At 44.3% G+C, this 18,306-nt stretch overlaps 2 protein-coding genes across 2 annotated transcripts in view; one reads left to right on the top strand and one right to left on the bottom strand.

Moving 5' to 3' along the window:
• Nucleotides 1-8,199, bottom strand: part of LOC118411894 (general vesicular transport factor p115-like) — a gene marked incomplete in the record, with an annotated part of 24,890 nt that extends 16,691 nt beyond the window's left edge. The window contains 11 exon segments of the mRNA XM_035814386.1: nt 246-345; nt 756-840; nt 1,141-1,261; nt 1,684-1,739; nt 2,690-2,792; nt 3,329-3,444; nt 3,975-4,057; nt 4,732-4,796; nt 5,588-5,674; nt 6,216-6,315; nt 8,101-8,199. Coding sequence (XP_035670279.1) covers nt 246-345; nt 756-840; nt 1,141-1,261; nt 1,684-1,739; nt 2,690-2,792; nt 3,329-3,444; nt 3,975-4,057; nt 4,732-4,796; nt 5,588-5,674; nt 6,216-6,278 — 879 coding nt within the window.
• A 13-nt stretch (nt 8,200-8,212) lies between these two features.
• Nucleotides 8,213-14,937, top strand: LOC118411427 (elongation of very long chain fatty acids protein 5-like). Its single transcript, XM_035813708.1, has 6 exons — nt 8,213-8,320; nt 9,710-9,714; nt 11,253-11,439; nt 12,619-12,798; nt 13,297-13,521; nt 14,182-14,937. Exons 3-6 carry the CDS (start codon nt 11,293-11,295, stop codon nt 14,350-14,352), a joined length of 723 nt encoding a protein of 240 aa, XP_035669601.1. The 5' UTR covers nt 8,213-8,320; nt 9,710-9,714; nt 11,253-11,292; the 3' UTR covers nt 14,353-14,937.
• The last annotated feature ends 3,369 nt before the right edge of the window (nt 14,938-18,306 follow it).

Below are 18,306 nucleotides of genomic sequence, written 5' to 3'. Positions count from 1 at the left end.
ATTTTCACACACATATCAAGTCTCATACATGTTTCAAGCTTCATACACATATCAAGGTTTTGTACATATCCAGTTTTCATTGATACACATATTCGAGGTTTCCCACACACATAAGAAGATAACTGTGACTCATGCTGAAGTCAAGTTTCCAAAATCGTCATGCTAATATCTTAGATGACCAAAACAACCCCAAAGCACAACATGACGATAAGAGGCAGTTTCCCTGGACGGTAGGGTCCGCTGACCTTGAGCATGAGGTGCAGGTTGGTGACCTTCTGGGCGGACCAGCCGCCGCCCGGACTCGCCTCCGTGATGTCGAAAAACGGCGTCAGCTTCTGGATCAGACTGGGGACAAAACCCATCAATAAATCATAATTAGTTCTGGGGCCTTCCAGTGTCCCTGAAAACATAACAAATACAAACCTCACCAAAATTGTGTGATGTTACAAAACAGCGTCAGCTTCTGGATCAGACTGAGGAGGAACACAACACGGCAGCCGCTTTGTACATGTGTACATGTAGGTGTGGATAAACCCCTTACAATGGAAGTTTATATGATGGCTATGAAGAAACCTGGATCTAGACAGATTCAAACCAAAAGATTTCCAAGAATACATCCAGTTTTTCTGCAGATCAGCAGCAAGATGAATGGGGCTCTTGAGATGTAGGAAGGCGTTATGCCTTATTTCATCACTAAATCATTAATTAGTTAACATCTCTTATTAAAGCACAGAATGTTGTGAAGTTGGACCTACCCTCCCTCCTTAAACAGTGTCTGGTTGGAGTTGTTGTTCTTCAGCAGGTTCATCATCAGTAATAAACAATCTTCAACAACAATTCCTGCAAAACAAATAAACAAACTTCAACAACAATTCATGTAAAAATAAATAATCTTCAACAACAATTCCTGCAAAATGTAAATAAGCAATCATCAAGAACAATATCAGCAGAAAATAAATAAGCAATCTTCAACAACAATTCCTGCAAAAATAAACAATAAACAATATTCAACAACATTTACTGCAGAAATAAACAAAAATAAAAAATAAATAATTCCTGCAGAAATAAATCTCCAACAACAGTTCCTACAACAATAAACAAAAACCACAGGTTTCCATAGTAACACAAACACCCGCCCACCTCCATCACTGTGGCCCTCCTCCACGATGATCTCGAGGAGTCGCTCGAAGGCGTTCTCAAACGCGACGATCTTCTGGATGGCAGCGTTCCCCTTGGTGAGCTGGATCAGCAGCAGCAGGCCCTAAATGGGATGTCAAAATGACTTGTAAGTAACAGAGCCTGCTATATAGTCTTTATACTGAGCTGATATTTCTGTAACCTTACTGACTAGTTTTAGTTTACAGTTGGTAGTGTTCAAAATGACTTGTAGATAACAGAGTTCTTTGTACACTATCCACAATATAGTTTTTATACACATTATTGTATCAAGCTGATATTTCTGTATTCTACTTCACAGTGAAGACACATGTAGGTGTCATACAGCTTTGTTCTTCGGAGTATCCGCCTCCTAGGAGGACTTCCGACCAAGGATGTAAAGGGTTCCTCCTTCCCACGTGGGTAGGTGTCATACATAGCACAAGTAATATGAAGAAATAGACTGGGAAGGGGACAGCACATCTAAAGACCCTGTTACAGAACTGAGTGCTACTGCACATTACTCACATCATTCCTGATGACCTCGCGAGCGTCGGAGATCAGGTCCATCAGTCTAGACACACCTGAGCAGGTGAGAGGGGAGAAACATGTCAGGTGAGGCATGATGAACACCCGTCAGCAGGTGATGTATGATGGATGCTACTGTCAACTGACACAGCTGTGTGATACTGTTGAACATGTGCACAACCCCTGCTGTCAGATACTTCATCATCATCAGGCGACTAAGTTTCTGTCAGCTACTTACACCACCCTTTTGCCTACTCTACACCTGTTAAAGCTGTGTACAGCACATGTTACAGCAATTATTACAACACATATCAAAGCACACGATACCCACCCAAAGGGCTGTTGAGGAGTGAACCCGATACCCACCCACAGGGCTGTTGAGGAGTGAACCCGATACCCACCCACAGGACTGTTGAGGAGTGAACCCGATACCCACCCACAGGACTGTTGAGAAGTGAACCCGATACCCACCCAAAGGGCTGTTGAGGAGTGAACCCGATACCCACCCACAGGGCTGTTGAGAAGTGAACCCGATACCCACCCACAGGGCTGTTGAGAAGTGAACCCGATACCCACCCACAGGGCTGTTGAGAAGTGAACCCGATACCCACCCACAGGACTGTTGAGAAGTGAACCCGATACCCACCCAAAGGGCTGTTGAGAAGTGAACCCGATACCCACCCACAGGACTGTTGAGGATGATCTGCTGCATCTGTTACAGCCCATGTTACAGCACATGATACCCACCCACATGTTACAGCACCTGTTACAGCACAGATACCCACCCAGAGGGCTGTTGAGGATGATCTGCTGCATCTGGCTGCACCTGTTACAGCCCATGTTACAGCACAGATACCCACCCACATGTAAGCACCTGTTACAGCACCTGTTACAGCATCTGTTACAGCACCTGTTACAGCACCTGTTACAGCTCATGATACCCACCCACACAATGGTGAAGTTTGTTTGTTTGTTTGTTTGTTTGTTAAGTGAACCAGATACCCACCCACAGGGCTGTTGAGGATGATCTGCTGCATCTGGCTGCACCTGTTACACAGCAGGGTCGTCATGAGCTTCACCGTCGGCCAGCGCACACGGAAGTCGTACTCCTGCGGACACACGGAGAACACAACATCAGGTAGGAACACACCTGGCAGCTGGGGGCACACCTGGACGGAACACACCTGGCAGGTGGGAACACACCTGGATGGAGCATACCTAGCAGGTGGGAACACACCTGGATGTTTCATACCTGGCAGGCACGAACACACCTAGATGGAACACACCTGGCAGGTGGGAACACACCTGGATGGAGCATACCCGGCAGGTGGGCACACACCTGGATGGAACATACCTGGCAGGTGGGGACACACCTGCATGTTTCATTCCTGGCAGGCATGAACACACCTGGATGAAACACAGCATAGAAATTACAGTACATGTGCCTTCAAACTTGGCTAACCCACCGCCTCCAGTCAGAAGCCAGGCCACCACTGTGACAGGACCAATAGCTCCGTAGCAGGGTTTCTCTATTGGAGTTACTGAGAAATCAACCACAAAATGGCAACAAAAGTGGACCACCCGGCAATATCAGCTGAAGCTGCTGACCCCTGACCCATACAGCAGGGCGGACACTGAGCCTCACCTCTAGGAAGTTGAGAAGAAGTTGGACGTTCTCAAGTTTCTTGATGAAGATCTCGGTAAACTGTCCTCCCAGGTCCTCCGGCTCCTGCCGAACCTCCCCGTTCGTCTGGGGGATGTCTGGAACAGAGGGAGGAATAGGGGGTTAGAACAGGGGGGGTTAGAGCAGGGGGGTAGAGCAGGGGGGTCAGAACAGGGGTTAACTGTCCCCCCAGATCCTCTGGCTCCTGCCGAACCTCCCCGTTCGTCTGGGGGATGTCTGGAAGAACAGGGGGTACGACAGGTGGTTAAAACAGGACACGTGTGGTTGGGGGGGGGGGGAGGGCAGTATAGGGGGGTTAGAACATGGAAGTGGTCAGAACAAGGGGTATAGAAATTTAGAGTTTGAAAAGGCTGTATGATAGGATTGTAGGCCTTCCATGACAGTTGCATTATCAAATTGAGAGTAATGTCAAGATAAGAGTCTTTGTACAAATGTAGCCTAGATTATCAAAGTTTAGAACTTCAGACATTCCAGTCTCTGTTTTCTGTCACCACGACTGCTGATACAGCATCAGTACCTAGGAGGATTTCATATCAACTTTGACCTTTGTTCTGCCCTCTACAGCACTGGGAAGAGTGTTCTAACACAGCCGCGACCTTGCACTGACCTTCATCATCATCGTCCTCGGGGTTGTTACACATGATGTTGTTCATCGTGTCCAGTGCATAGTTCACTATCTCTCCGTCCGTCCTGAGTAAATACAAACAAACAAATAAATAAATAACAACACCATTGCAACAACATATCCAGTGCATAGTTCACTATCTCTCCATCCGTCCTGAGTAAATACAAACAAACAAATAAATACATAAATAACACTGTTTCAACAGCGTGTTCACTATCTTTCCGTCCGTCTTCAGGAAAAAATTACAGACTCAGACTTAAATACAAAAAAAACAGATAAATAAAAACACTATTCGCCAGAATCAAGAACTGAAAGTCACAGCGATTATGCCTGGCAATTCCAGACTGCATGCTTACTAGTACTTACTCCCATAGACACATGCTAACATAGCATATACTCTATTAGCTAAACTCTCTCTCTCTGTCTCACACACATGCAGGCACACACACTGACACACACACACATGAACATGTACACACACACACACACACACAGGTACACAGACACAAACACAGGCACACACACACACACACAGATGCACACACACATACACACAGACACACTCACACACAGATGCACACACACACACACACACAGATGCACACTCACACACAGATGCACACACACACACACAGACACACACACACATGAACATGTACACACACACATGTACACAGACACAAACACACACACACACACAGATGCACACACACATACACACAGACAAACACACACACACCTGTCTGTCTCCAGCACGTTGATGAGGATGTCCATGCCCTGGGTTCCCACCTCCAGACGGAATTTCTGCAGAACCACACAACAAACAGGACAGGGTTACTGACGTAAAGTCATTGTGTTACAGGCACATCAGCGGGGTGCTACAGAAAAAACTCAACCCTTCTTCTTCTGAGCAGAGCCAGTTCTAAATCTCCTGGGTACCATGTTAGCAGCACTAAATTTCACATTATATGTAGGTCTATTCTTTCATCTGTACTGTACGTCTGTAGTGAAAAGAAGTTTAATTCATGCACTTTTAACTTCGCTTTTCGCTGTTTATCTTATACTTTTTATAGTTAGTTTTACTTTGTATCTGTTCAACATGTTAGCCCAGTGTAGCAACAATGTGCAACAATCATTCATTCTCAGCAGGTGAGCAGTTGTTGGAAGAATGTGCTTCTGTCAATGTCATCATTAATTCTGTTATGACATGTATAACGTTATGTAAAATATTTCTCCACAGGAGAAGTAATATATATACAATGGTAACTGCTACGTTAGTTATTTCAGGCTGTGGGTGGGCGGGTTTTCCGTGGCCGCTCTAGTTTGAAACCGGGTCAGGAATGACTGCTCTCTAGTTGGCTTCCAGCCGGTCTATTACGAATTAGTACTGCCCGTCCCTCTGCATCTGAGGGACCGTTCGCTAAGACCATTGCTAGGACTAAAAACCAAATAAACATTTCTCTTTATTTCCGTCGTAAACGCTCTGCTTGGACATTAAAGTACTATATGTAACAATGATAATGAGAAGAATGTTGAGCAGGTTTATCATCGTATGTCGATAACAACAGGCGATAAACCAGATGAGTGTGACGCACCTTGGACAGCGCCTTGAGGGCTCGGACTGCGTCTCTCCTGTCGTCCAGAAGTGTGGATGACTGGACTCGGTCACACAGCCGCTCGATCTGGGGGGGTGGGGGGTGGTTAGAAATAATGTAACAAAAGTCGAGTAAACCTGAAGACATGTCAACCAGGAAGTACCTTCTTCCCTTGAACAGCTGTGCTTTAAATTTTCATCTAAATGTCCTGTCTGAAAAATTCTGTCAGTGCTGAAAGTTGGTTTACAATAATCCCACCACTCTTGCACTCTAGACAGTTCAGGTAAGGTTGTTGTTTCTCTGTAACAGGTGTGGCTACAGCACCGTTACACACCTGTAATTATTACACACCTGTCCATGTGGCACCTGAAACCACCTGCCCCACAGACTGCACCAAGGATTATCAGATTATTCCCATTTCCTAATGAGCTGTTCCCACTTTCCCACACCAGCACGTCCCACAGAACGCCTACCGGAATTTTTCCCCATGTCAACATCAAACTTCCCAGCTGTCATGTTTTGCCACACGTCCATATTTACCCCCCTCCCCCCTCATCAAAAAACCACCATCCTGCGTCCGAAGCCAGGCGGGACTCCGGGTCTACAGGCGCCGCCAAACTTTTCCTACCGTCTCGGCTCCAGTCGGCTGCGTGCCCGGCTGAGTCGCCAGGAAATTCTTCAGGTAATTCATGATTTATGCCCGATTTTTGGTGTTTTTTAGTCCAAAACTGCAGGTTACAGACCTCCAATGGCTGGCAGGCACCTGTTGCATGCATAAGATGTAGGGAAAAGGCTGTCAAAAGTCACCTACCTAAGGTTTAGTTGGTGAAAATCTCACATTGGCAGGCAAATCTGACTTCTAAAGAGCGCATATGGCGATTTTGAAAACATTCGGTTCGGTGCAATGCGCCCCCACAAACAAAATAAGAAACTCTGGTGACCTCTGACCTCCCTGATAACACCCAAACTATACATACTCTAGACTGTCTAAAACACTCCAAACATGGTAGAAAGCTTATTTTTCTCACAAAATAAAATAGCCAGAATACCTGACCATAATTTCCAGCTCCAAAATGCCAACATTTCCCAACAAAAAGGCTTCTTACACTTACTTTTGCAAGCCATCTTCTATGGCATCAAAATGCTAATTCTGCGCATGTCTGTAATGGTGACCTTTCACCTGCTACAGGCTTCAAGTTCAAGATAGACAAATTTCAATTATTTCACATGGTGCGGAAAAGGGTTGCTCAGTATTAGCCTGAGTTTCAAAGATTTCTGACAAAGAATAGTCTCTTGGGAATAGCTTGGATAACAGGTGTTAGAGAGCTGTCCTCAATGCTGTGACAGTGGTCTGAGTCTATATGGACAGGTCCCTTGTCATTTGGCAAAAAGTGACAATCAAAGGAAAGGGAGTTGAAAACTGCTCACCTTGACACAAGGGGACTACTCTACCTCCATTTAGGCTCCTGAATCAGTACTAAAATGCTGTTAGTTTAGACCTGTAAGCACTTGATGAGTGTACATATTGCAATATATAGCCAAAGGATACAAAAAGTTGAAAAACTGACAAAAAGGACAAAAAAGTATTAAAATGGAAGAATTTCTCAATGAATCTAAGTCAAATGAGTTAATTGAAGCTTGCCCCGGGGTCACATTACCAATTTCAGGGGAAATATAAGCCACAATGGCTCCTCTACACCCCCCCCCCCCCATTCTGTGCACAGTATGCACTGTCAGTAAATGCTTGAAAGTGTAGCCTAGCAGCTTTTATATACAAATTTAGGTGCCTAAATTGAGGAACAGTAGCCTCTTTCTGTCTGGGGTAGCAGATTATACCATTTCTTCCTTCTAAGTGCCACTTTTTGCAAAGCAATATTGAGACAAACCATAGTCTTGGACCTCCACCATAGCCCTCGTGACACATGAGTTAACAACTCCCAGGGGACTGTTACTGGGAGAACGGTCTCCGGGAAGTCTTTGAAATTTGTAACGACCCTGCCTCGCATCACTCGAAGTGACCGACACTTGTCTACCTTGAACTTCAAACCCATATGAAAATGCTGTAAGGTTACAGACCTCCAATGGCTGGCAGGCACCTGTTGCATGCATAAGATGTAGGGAAAAGGCTGTCAAAAGTCACCTACCTAAGGTTTAGTTGGTGAAAATCTCACATTGGCAGGCAAATCTGACTTCTAAAGAGCGCATATGGCGATTTTGAAAACATTCGGTTCGGTGCAATGCGCCCCCACAAACAAAATAAGAAACTCTGGTGACCTCTGACCTCCCTGATAACACCCAAACTATACATACTCTAGACTGTCTAAAACACTCCAAACATGGTAGAAAGCTTATTTTTCTCACAAAATAAAATAGCCAGAATACCTGACCATAATTTCCAGCTCCAAAATGCCAACATTTCCCAACAAAAAGGCTTCTTACACTTACTTTTGCAAGCCATCTTCTATGGCATCAAAATGCTAATTCTGCGCATGTCTGTAATGGTGACCTTTCACCTGCAGAAAGCCGGACCGCCTTCCTGGCGCATGCGCGTGACGTGGCCATCCGGCTCCCGGCATGCCCCGCGGTGCGAACTTTGACCGGGAGAGTTTTACTTCCGGGTATGACGTCACGGATGGGCGTGTCCAGGACAGGTGGAGGTGCCGGTGTGAGGACAGGTGAGCTCTGAGGGGTCCTCTCACCTGCGGAAGTAAAACAGCAGGAGAGAATCTACAGGTAGGTGTTTGTGTTAGTCTGAGTTTGAATGCAGAAAGGGATGGGATGCAAATAGGTAATTGTGTATATGATATTGTAGGTGTTAAATCTGGGTACAGTAGAAGCAATTAGGAGCTTTTATAAAAGCTCCTTGGTAGAAGCCAGTTAATTGCACAACGGATTACCACACACATATGTGTTGCACGGCATCCCATTATCCCAAACTGGTGCAGTCTAGCTCAGGATAACTCCTAGCCGGGGCGACTATAGAAACGAAAAACTTATTAACTTGTAATATAATATACAGGATGTTTTTGTTTCTTGTCGGGGGGGAGCATATTTGGCTAAACGGTATATGCGAATCCATTCCGTGTCTTTTCCTCCGTTTTTTTGCACGTCCCCGTTTTCCCTGGAGTCTTGCACACCCATCCTCCTAACGCCCGGTCCCCAACGGCATTTACCTTATGGGGCCCTGCTGTCCCAGGGCCTACCTACGGGTATTATGATTGTCGCCACAAACAAGCTGTCAACCAATCAGAGAACAGGCCTTCCTTGGGCTTCTTGTTGTCGTGAAGCTGTCTCGCAAAGGCCGCTGGGAAGCTACCAGCCAATCATGTTACGTATTACCATGACTTTGTTTGCTCACCATGCCAACGCCCGATCCCCAACGGCTGACTGCCCATATAAGGGCAAGCTCATTAATATATAATAAGTAGGGCGGGTAATACCGCCGGCAAAAGGGAAGGAAAGCAGAGTACAGTCAGGAATAAATGACTGACGGTACTCTGCTGTAGGAGAATGTGCACACCGCGCCGTGGTGTTTGCCTGCTTTAAAAACCCCTAAGTACTTCACAACGCGACCTGTTACAAACAGTCCCCATTGTTTTTAAAACCGGGCCGCCATTTTGCCTGTTCGGCAGCGCTCCCCGAAATGTTCCGAAGTCTTCTCGGCCATGTTCGGTGGCGGTTCGGCCATAAATCGAGAAGCTCGGAACCGCTACCGAAAGGTACCCGAACATGGCCGAAGCCGGGGACGTGCAAAAAACCGGAGGAAAAGGTATCTCCACGGAATGGATACGCATATACCGTTTAGCCAAATATGCTCCCCCCCGACTAGAAACAAAAACATCCTGTATATTATATTACAAGTTAATAAGTTTTTCGTTTCTAGTCGCCCCGGCTAGAAAACTTCATATTATTGCACCAGCAGGATAATTGCATGAAATATTAAAGTAAGGAAGTTTGTTTATTTTCAAACGCCTGGGTTGCCTTATGATCCAGTAAAGTAAAGTTATTTGGCAGTTATTATGTAATCTGGTTATTATGGTAACATTATCTAGGTTGCATTTTGTTTGACCATGAGTTTTCATAACCAGCCAATGAATATCTACTGCTGCATGGCCCGCTGAGACCAGTCCCAGACTAAGTCCAGTGGAATTTCAGTTTTACATGTGCTGCTTTCATGAATTAAAAAACTGAGCAAATTACAAATATAATGTAGGATGTAAGATTTAGTATTTGAGAAAATGTTGCAACTGTGTATGCAACCTTTATAACATTTGCTGCATACTGACAAAAGACAATTTTCTAATGGTGCGTAAGAAAGTCTGACGAGTCAATATATTTCTCTTTTCATTCCCTTTTCATAAATTTCTATTTGTATTGTTTTATGGAAGGCAAAAAATGAAATTTGGAGACAAGGATTTAGCAGAGTTGGCATCTGTATACAGTAATCTGGATAATGGGTGCTGTGGAGATGAGATATTTCCCAGTGCACTTGTGCGATGAGACTGTTTATTGATTTTTCATCAGCCGGGTAGACACAACAACTTAGGAGTCATGGCGACTCTTGGTCAGGTCATAACCCTCTTGTGCCACAAGTAAAACAACCCCTAACAGTCTCCACAGTTTATAATAAATGACAGCTGCTTATTATGATTAGAATCTTTATCCTTCACATTGGTATAGACCGTCACCCCTCCGGCTGATTTGGTACAGCCCATCACCCCTCCCAGGTCCCACCTATTGGTACAGCCCATCACCCCTCCCAGGTCCCACCTATTGGTACAGCCCTTCACCCCTCCCAGGTACCACCTGTTGGTACAGCCCATCACCCCTCCCAGGTACCACCTGTTGGTAAAGCCCGTCACCCCTTCAGCTGAGTTGGTACAGCCCGTCATTCCTCCCAGGTCCTACCTATTGGTACAGTCCCTCACCCCTCCGTTTGAGTTGGTACAGCCCATCACCCCTCCCACCTGCCACTCCAGGTAACCTGCAGGGCTTTGAAGTCAGGCGGAGTCATGTTACATGTGGTACTTACATGGGCAGGGCTTGGTCAAGGCCAACTTTCAAGTAGCTGGTACCGCTCTTACCCTGCAAGACTATGATAAACCGTTTACCCTAAGGTAGCCATTTGGCACCAAAATCGTATTGTTATTAGATTAATGTAGGGAGAAGTCAGGGCAGGGCTAGGTGAACTTATGATCATCACGGCTAGAACAATCATGCTTTTCATCCCATGGTGACAATGTCTGTACTCCGCTGTTTGCTCGTGGAACACCTGGCTCTTCAGTAACCCGGCAGGTCGTTCATGTCTCTCCTGGAGTAATCCGGCAGGTCTTTCATGTTAGCTGTGGAGTGGGTACTCTACCTGGGCGGGGCGCTGTGTAAGGGTCAGCTGGACCTCAGGAGTTCTCCAGAACAAGTCACTGAGAGGAACTATAGACGTATAGCCTTACACACAGCAGTGGCAGGACTCTGATCCCTATCTATCTATTATAATTCTTGCAGAGTTAGAGCTGAAAGCAAAGTTTGTTCTGCAGCATTAAATCCCAACAGGTAAGTTGTATCCTTACTTAGGCTTACAGTTTCTTGTGCTGCAGCCAACCAATGATAATGATTGTAGAATTGTAAATACAACTGCTGCACCCGTTCCAGTTATCCTTTCTTTGTCTCACCTTCGGCAGATCCGTGACCTTTGGCTGGAGACCAAGATGGCGTCAGCGCTGACCCCGGGGGTCGTCCGGTTTGCGGAGACGCTGCGGGGCCTGAAGTCCACGCCCGTTGCCGTGGCGTACCTCTGTCTCGTGCCGCTGTCCATCGGCTGGCAGAGAAGCACCAAGCCAAGGTCGCTCCGCAAGGTCAGTTCAGCACGCGGAACCAATCTCCGATATTTGCATAATCATCATTAGGACAATTCTCTTATATCTTTGATTATTGATTATCAATTCTGTTTTCTCCCTTTTCCTCCAAGTTTTGGGGATATTCAGTCACCAGCCCTTCCTTCAACCTTGTGTTCTGTAGACTGATTAATGTGCGACGCTGACATTGTGTTTTCTCTGTGCTTTCTCTCGACAGTTTCCTGATTATTGATTATTAGTTATTGATTATTGGTTATTGATTATTGATCCCTACAGACCCTGGTGGTGTATAACCTGCTGTGCAGCGCCCTCAGCCTGTACAGTTTGTGGTTATTGATTATTGGTTATTGATTATTGGTTATTGATTATTGATCATTGATTATTGATCCCTACAGACCCTGGTGGTGTATAACCTGCTGTGCAGCGCCCTCAGCCTGTACAGTTTGTGGTTATTGATTATTAGTTATTGATTATTGGTTATTGATCCCTACAGACCCTAGTGGTGTATAACCTGCTGTGCAGCACCCTCAGCCTGTACAGTTTGTGGTTATTGATTATTAGTTATTGATGATTAGTTATTGATTATTGGTTATTGATGATTAGTTATTGATTACTGATCCCTACAGACCCTGGTGGTGTATAACCTGCTGTGCAGCGCCCTCAGCCTGTACAGTTAGTGGTTATTGATTATTGGTTATTGATGATTAGTTATTGATTATTGGTTATTAATTATTGATCCCTACAGACCCTGGTGGTGTATAACCTGCTGTGCAGCGCCCTCAGCCTGTACAGTTTGTGGTTATTGATTATTGGTTATTGATTATTAGTTATTGGTTATTGATCCCTACAGACCCTGGTGGTGTATAACCTGCTGTGCAGCACCCTCAGCCTGTACAGTTTGTGGTTATTGATTATTGATTATTGATTATTAGTTATTGGTTATTGATCCCTACAGACCCTGGTGGTGTATAACCTGCTGTGCAGTGCCCTCAGCCTGTACAGTTTGTGGTTATTGATGATTAGTTATTGATTATTGGTTATTAATTATTGATCCCTACAGACCCTGGTGGTGTATAACCTACTGTGCAGCGCCCTCAGCCTGTACAGTTTGTGGTTATTGATTATTGGTTATTGATGATTAGTTATTGATTATTGGTTATTGGTTATTGATCCCTACAGACCCTGGTGGTGTATAACCTGCTGTGCAGCGCCCTCAGCCTGTACAGTTTCGCGGCGTTTGCGTACGGCGTGTCCGTCAGCCCGTCCTGGTTTCACAAGGGCGAGGTCAACGCCCTCAAGCACGTCTTCCTGCTCTACTGGGTCACCAAGAACCTGGAACTCTGGGATACCATCTTCATGGTGGGTATCACTCCGCTGTTCTTGGCTCAGTGCTTAGGGAGGACATTTAGCATCCACTGACTTTATCAGGAACTGATGAAAGATGGTGGCTGCTAAAATGTCTGATTTGTTAGAGAAATTGCTTGATTTTGTCTGTATCACGTAGATGTCCCCGCTCAAGGTTTAAGGTATGGAGAGTAGTAATGTGTTCTCTGCAGGTGTTACGGCACAGACGGAGACAGATGTCGTTTCTCCATGTGTACCATCACACCTCCATCCTGCTCCAGTCAGACTGACCCTACTGTAACAGCAGTACTGGCAGTATGGAACAGTACTAACAGTAACTGACAGTAACTGACAGTGTTGTGCTCCCTGCAGGTGTTACGGCACAGAAGGCGACAGATGTCGTTCCTCCATGTGTACCACCACGCCTCCATCCTGCTCCTGTCGGACTGACACTACTGTAGTAACAGCACTGACAGTAACTGACAGTAACCGACAGTGTTGTGCTTCCCGCAGGTATTACGGCACAGACGGAGACAGATGTCGTTCCTCCACGTGTACCACCACGCCTCCATCCTCCTCCTGTCGGACTTCTGCTACCACCACTACCCCTGGGCGGCCATGGCCGTCCCCCTCGGGCTCAACTCCCTCGTGCACGTCTTTCTCTACCTCTACTACGGGCTGTCCGCCGCCTTCCCCGACAAGCCGTTACCGTGGAAACGCAGGGTCACAGAGCTACAGGTAGGTTACCATGGAAACACAGGGTAACAGAGCTACAGGTAGGTTACCATGGCAATGCAGGGTCACAGAGCTACAGGTAGGTTACCATGGAAACGCAGGGTCACAGAGCTACAGGTAGGTTACCATGGAAACGTAGGGTCACAGAGCTACAGGTAGGTTACCATGGAAATGCAGGGTCACAGAGCTACAGGTAGGTTACCAAGGTGTCCATTTCGGGTCTGTGGTCCAGTGGAAGGTGACCCTGCCCTTGGTCCCAAAGGGCGAGAGTTTGAATTCTCACCCAGCATGCAACTGGAAAGGGTCACAGCCCTTAAAATGGCTGCACTGTTCATTATTGTACTTTGTCATTCAAAATAGATGTAGGAATTCCCGTTTAACGTGTAAACGGATGTATGTATTATTCATTTGAGTTTTGAATTCAGTAATGACCAGCGCTTCTCGGAAAGCCACAAGTGGACACTTATAGCGGGTCCACTTCAGATGGACACCGGACTGCCTTTGTACATTATTGCATAGAATAGGCTAGACTATTAGATACCCTAGGATTCAAACCTTCTGCATATTGTCTGTCTTTTGTGTCAGGAATAGTGGAAGAGCAGCCTTTCAATGAACAGAAACTGCTTTGAGACATGTTTTACCCTTTTCATCGCTTTTCTCCAGATCGTGCAATTTTTTATCGGCCTGGTGCACAGCACCCTGGGATACCTGTACCATGGGTTCTGTATCTACGGGATCGCGTACGGACTCAGCATGGTCGCTCTCTTCAGCAACTTCTATTACAGGGCCTACCTGCAGAAACGGCCTGTCAATCACGACAAGAAGACAAGCTGATTGGTCGGTGCCATGGTAACGGGACGGACCACTGGTGTCCTGCAGAGGGGTGCAGACATGTATGCATCTCCAGCTTACAGCAAGCAAAACTCTGTCGTATCAATCAAAGTCTGGAACATTACCAAGTCTGTTGCAAAATTAACGGTTGGAGCAACATTTTATATTCCACATGCGTATGCAACTTGTTTAAAATGGTCAAATAAACTTTCCACCTTTCTTGCCTCTCTAGCTTTTTGCAGGTGAGTTTGGAACAAATCTGTCAGTCTTCAGTCTTCCAAAACATCAAAACACAATCAGTTAATAGAATTTTCATCTATAGCAGTGACTTCTTTTTTAAAGGTATAAACATGTACCTCCAAAAAAAAGTCACTGTTACTAACTTAGATGAACACTCTATTAACTGTGTTCATACGTGACCATTAAACGAATGTCTTCAACAAAAAACCCATCAGTATTACATAACAAGGCTTCAGCATGGGTTGTGAAGCAGCCGTCTTCTTGTCATTCCTATAAGATAAACATTAGTCTCTTCTCTGATCATGTGTGACACTCGACAATTCTTACAGCTTAACTTGAAAGTTCATCTGTGTTGGTATAAGTCATTCTTGAACTAGTTGAACTGTAATTTCCAACACCAAAATTGGACTCACCCAAATTTTCGACTGTACAGCATCAGTCTTTGTCAAGGAATGAACAATCCACTGCTGTTGTGACGTCACGTTATGTAGATAGAACACGTGACTCAGTAAGCAGTGCTTCCTTACGTGAAAGGTGTATCTGAAGGACTTAGAAGAATCTTCACCTCACATGGGATAAAAACCTGTTTCAGGCCGGCGAATACCCTGCGCAACATCCTTGTAGCACCTGAAGACAAAACCCCTAAAGAACAAAAGTGTGGTGTCATCTATCATATTAAGTGCCAAGGACAGAACATCAGGGGCCCTTGTACAGAATCCTATATTGGGGAGACTGAGAGATCACTTAAGACCAGGTTCCTTGAGCACAAACGCCCGAGTTCAAAAACCTCAGAAGTTTCCCAACATATACACATAGAATCACCGGGTCATTCAGTGTCACTAGACAAAGTTGAAATTTTGGACACAGAACCAGACTTTTTCGCCAGAGGGATTAAAGAAGCAATCTACATCCGGGCTCTACAACCATCCCTGAACAGAGACGGTGGGCGCCATAGACTTCCTGCAACCTATAATCCACTGCTTACTGAGTCACGTGTTCTATCTACATAACGTGACGTCACAACAGCAGTGGATTGTTCATTCCTTGACAAAGACTGATGCTGTACAGTCGAAAATTTGGGTGAGTCCAATTTTGGTGTTGGAAATTACAGTTCAACTAGTTCAAGAATTCTTACAGCTGATATATATATATATTATATATATATATATATAATTTATAGGGGAGATTCTTAAGTTTTTAGTTGTGAAGATATACCAGAAGGTTTGTGGTACTCAGTAATGTTTTGAAACAATCTTCCTTTACAAAACAGATTTACATGTAAACAGGACAGCAGCAGGGAAAATAACTAATTGAATAAGATGTTGTGAAGATGATCAGCACAATATCTAGCATGTACCCAGGCCAGGGCGTTATGTGCATGTGATATTATCTATAGATAATACATTAAACGAATGTTAGATTTACACAGGAAACAAAGGCACAATATATATGTTAAGTTACGAATATAACAAATGAGGCAAAATGGCATAATATATCAACGCAGGGTAGAAAAAATGGATTCCCAGTCTGACACTAACTGTCCTGGAGAGCACAATACTGTAAATGCAGAAATGTTCGCGGTGGGTTAATGTTCGTGGTTTTCGCGGTGACCACTTCACCGCGATCTTAAAACCACCGCGAACATTTTTCTATTATGGTATTAAACTACACTCTATGGTGTTACCGCGAACTTAAAACCGCCGCGAAAAGTCCTTTTTTCCGCTACCACGAAATTAAATCCCTGCGAACTTAAATGCATTTACAGTATCCTGTGGACATCATCAACTCTGTCACCATGAGAAGTATACAAACTAAAGTAAGACCACTTTTGTGAAATACAATCAACATCATAGGTAAGACTTGCCACTTGCTGTAAACCTTGTCATGTTCACTTTTCTTGTTGCAATTCTGAATATAATATCATCACAGCCACACAGAGAAGACAAGCACACTTTATGTTGGTCACTATCAGCCCACCGATCCTCACCATCTACATCTGTTTGTGTTGTTTAACCTGCAATAAGGCCACAGCAATTAAATTTTATGGATGACATCAGCACGTGCATTGTAGAAATGAAACTTATTGGATAGTTGTAAAAGTGACACCAATATGGAAGCTATGAGTGTGGTTACCAACTTTGTTGGTGATGCCAGTCTACCACACTAGTGTCACTTTTGCCACACCTGTACATGTCTTAGATACAGGAATGATTGCATTGTTGGCTCTGATACCATGTTTTGTCCCTTTAATTCTTTTTACAAGTCATCACAACTTTATGGTGCCTATTTTTGAAAATGTAGCCATCTTGTTTTTTTTCACCCATCTTGTTTTTCCCCCCCTATTTTTGCACTCTTCAGAGGATGTCATCCATAAAATTTACTAAGTGATTTTTAACTTAGCAAGTGTTAGTTGATTTTATACTTACTGGTCAAGCTCCAGCTATGCAATTGTAAGTCAGATAAACGTATTTAAGGGCTTTGTGAAATTCCTGGGTGGTGGTGCAATGGTGAAGGGTGTGTGAAATATTCAGGAATAAATAATGTGATCATGTTGCTGAGTTTGGTCAGAGTTTCATTTCTTACGCTTGTTTGTTTGTACTAACCTTTAAGTAGTTTATTAATGAGAAGCTCAAATTGGCCTGCAGGCCGAAAGGGTTAGATAAAATATAACAGAGAGGGATAGATTACTTGAGTCCTAATAAATCTATCAACATATATCATTACATACTCATGGTACAAAACATTAGTAGAGTGAAATGTAAGGGTTCATAGTCCGTGTCCATTCGTTCCGGTGTGACAGCGTTCTCGCCCCCCCGTGATCTCGCCCCCCCGGGGGCGAAATCACTAGCGATCTCGCCCCCCCGGGGCGAAATCACTAGCGATCTCGCCCTCCCCGGCTAGTGATCTCGCCCCCCTACCTCGCCCCCCTTTAGCGATTTCGCCCCCCCCCCCAAAAAAACGGGTTTACATGATATTTTAGAAGTTGATTGGTATAAATCACACAATGCAGTTTCAGAATGATATAAGTACACGAGTTTGATACATAATTCCATCCATAGTATCAATATTAACGTAAGTACATGGCAATAAGATACTAGTAGTTGAACTTGTTTCAGACAAGGAGGGTTGGGTCCCTTGTATTCCCTTTATTGCATGTACCTGAGTTTTGACATGAGATATATTTAATTGTATTCACCTGTCCTCAAGCAACCTACATATCTCCAATATGAAGTCTCTATTATGAATTGACCACAAAAGAACTATGTCATGTCTTTATTGATTATGCAAATAAGGTATTCATTAGAATAATGCACATTTTGGTGTATGCACCTGGCCAAGGGGTATCTTCACCTTCAATATGACTGTTTTTCTAGTATTTAGAAACTGGTACATTTTGTTATATGCACCTACCCTATGGATATCTTCACCTCCAATATGACTGTTTTTCTAGTATTCAGGAACTGGTGTTTTATCCGTGTTTCTTAAGACTAGTACTTTACCAGTTTTTTGTAGCATTTAGCAATATAACATTCATAGGTATATGAACTTGTGCATAGATAGTGTTTATAATGAGAAACTATTATTCAATTGTGTTTTTCTTAGTGCTTTGGAAATGTTTTCTGCACAAAAAAGAAAATACTGAGACAAATTGAAAACATATAGCTGACGTATTCCGTACCATAGACGGTGTTGATTTATACGTTCACAATAGCATTG

Source organism: Branchiostoma floridae, chromosome 3, assembly GCF_000003815.2.
Source record: "Branchiostoma floridae strain S238N-H82 chromosome 3, Bfl_VNyyK, whole genome shotgun sequence".
In the NCBI taxonomy this organism is placed as follows: Eukaryota; Metazoa; Chordata; class Leptocardii; order Amphioxiformes; family Branchiostomatidae; genus Branchiostoma; species Branchiostoma floridae.
This window is presented reverse-complemented; position numbering and strand designations above follow the sequence as displayed.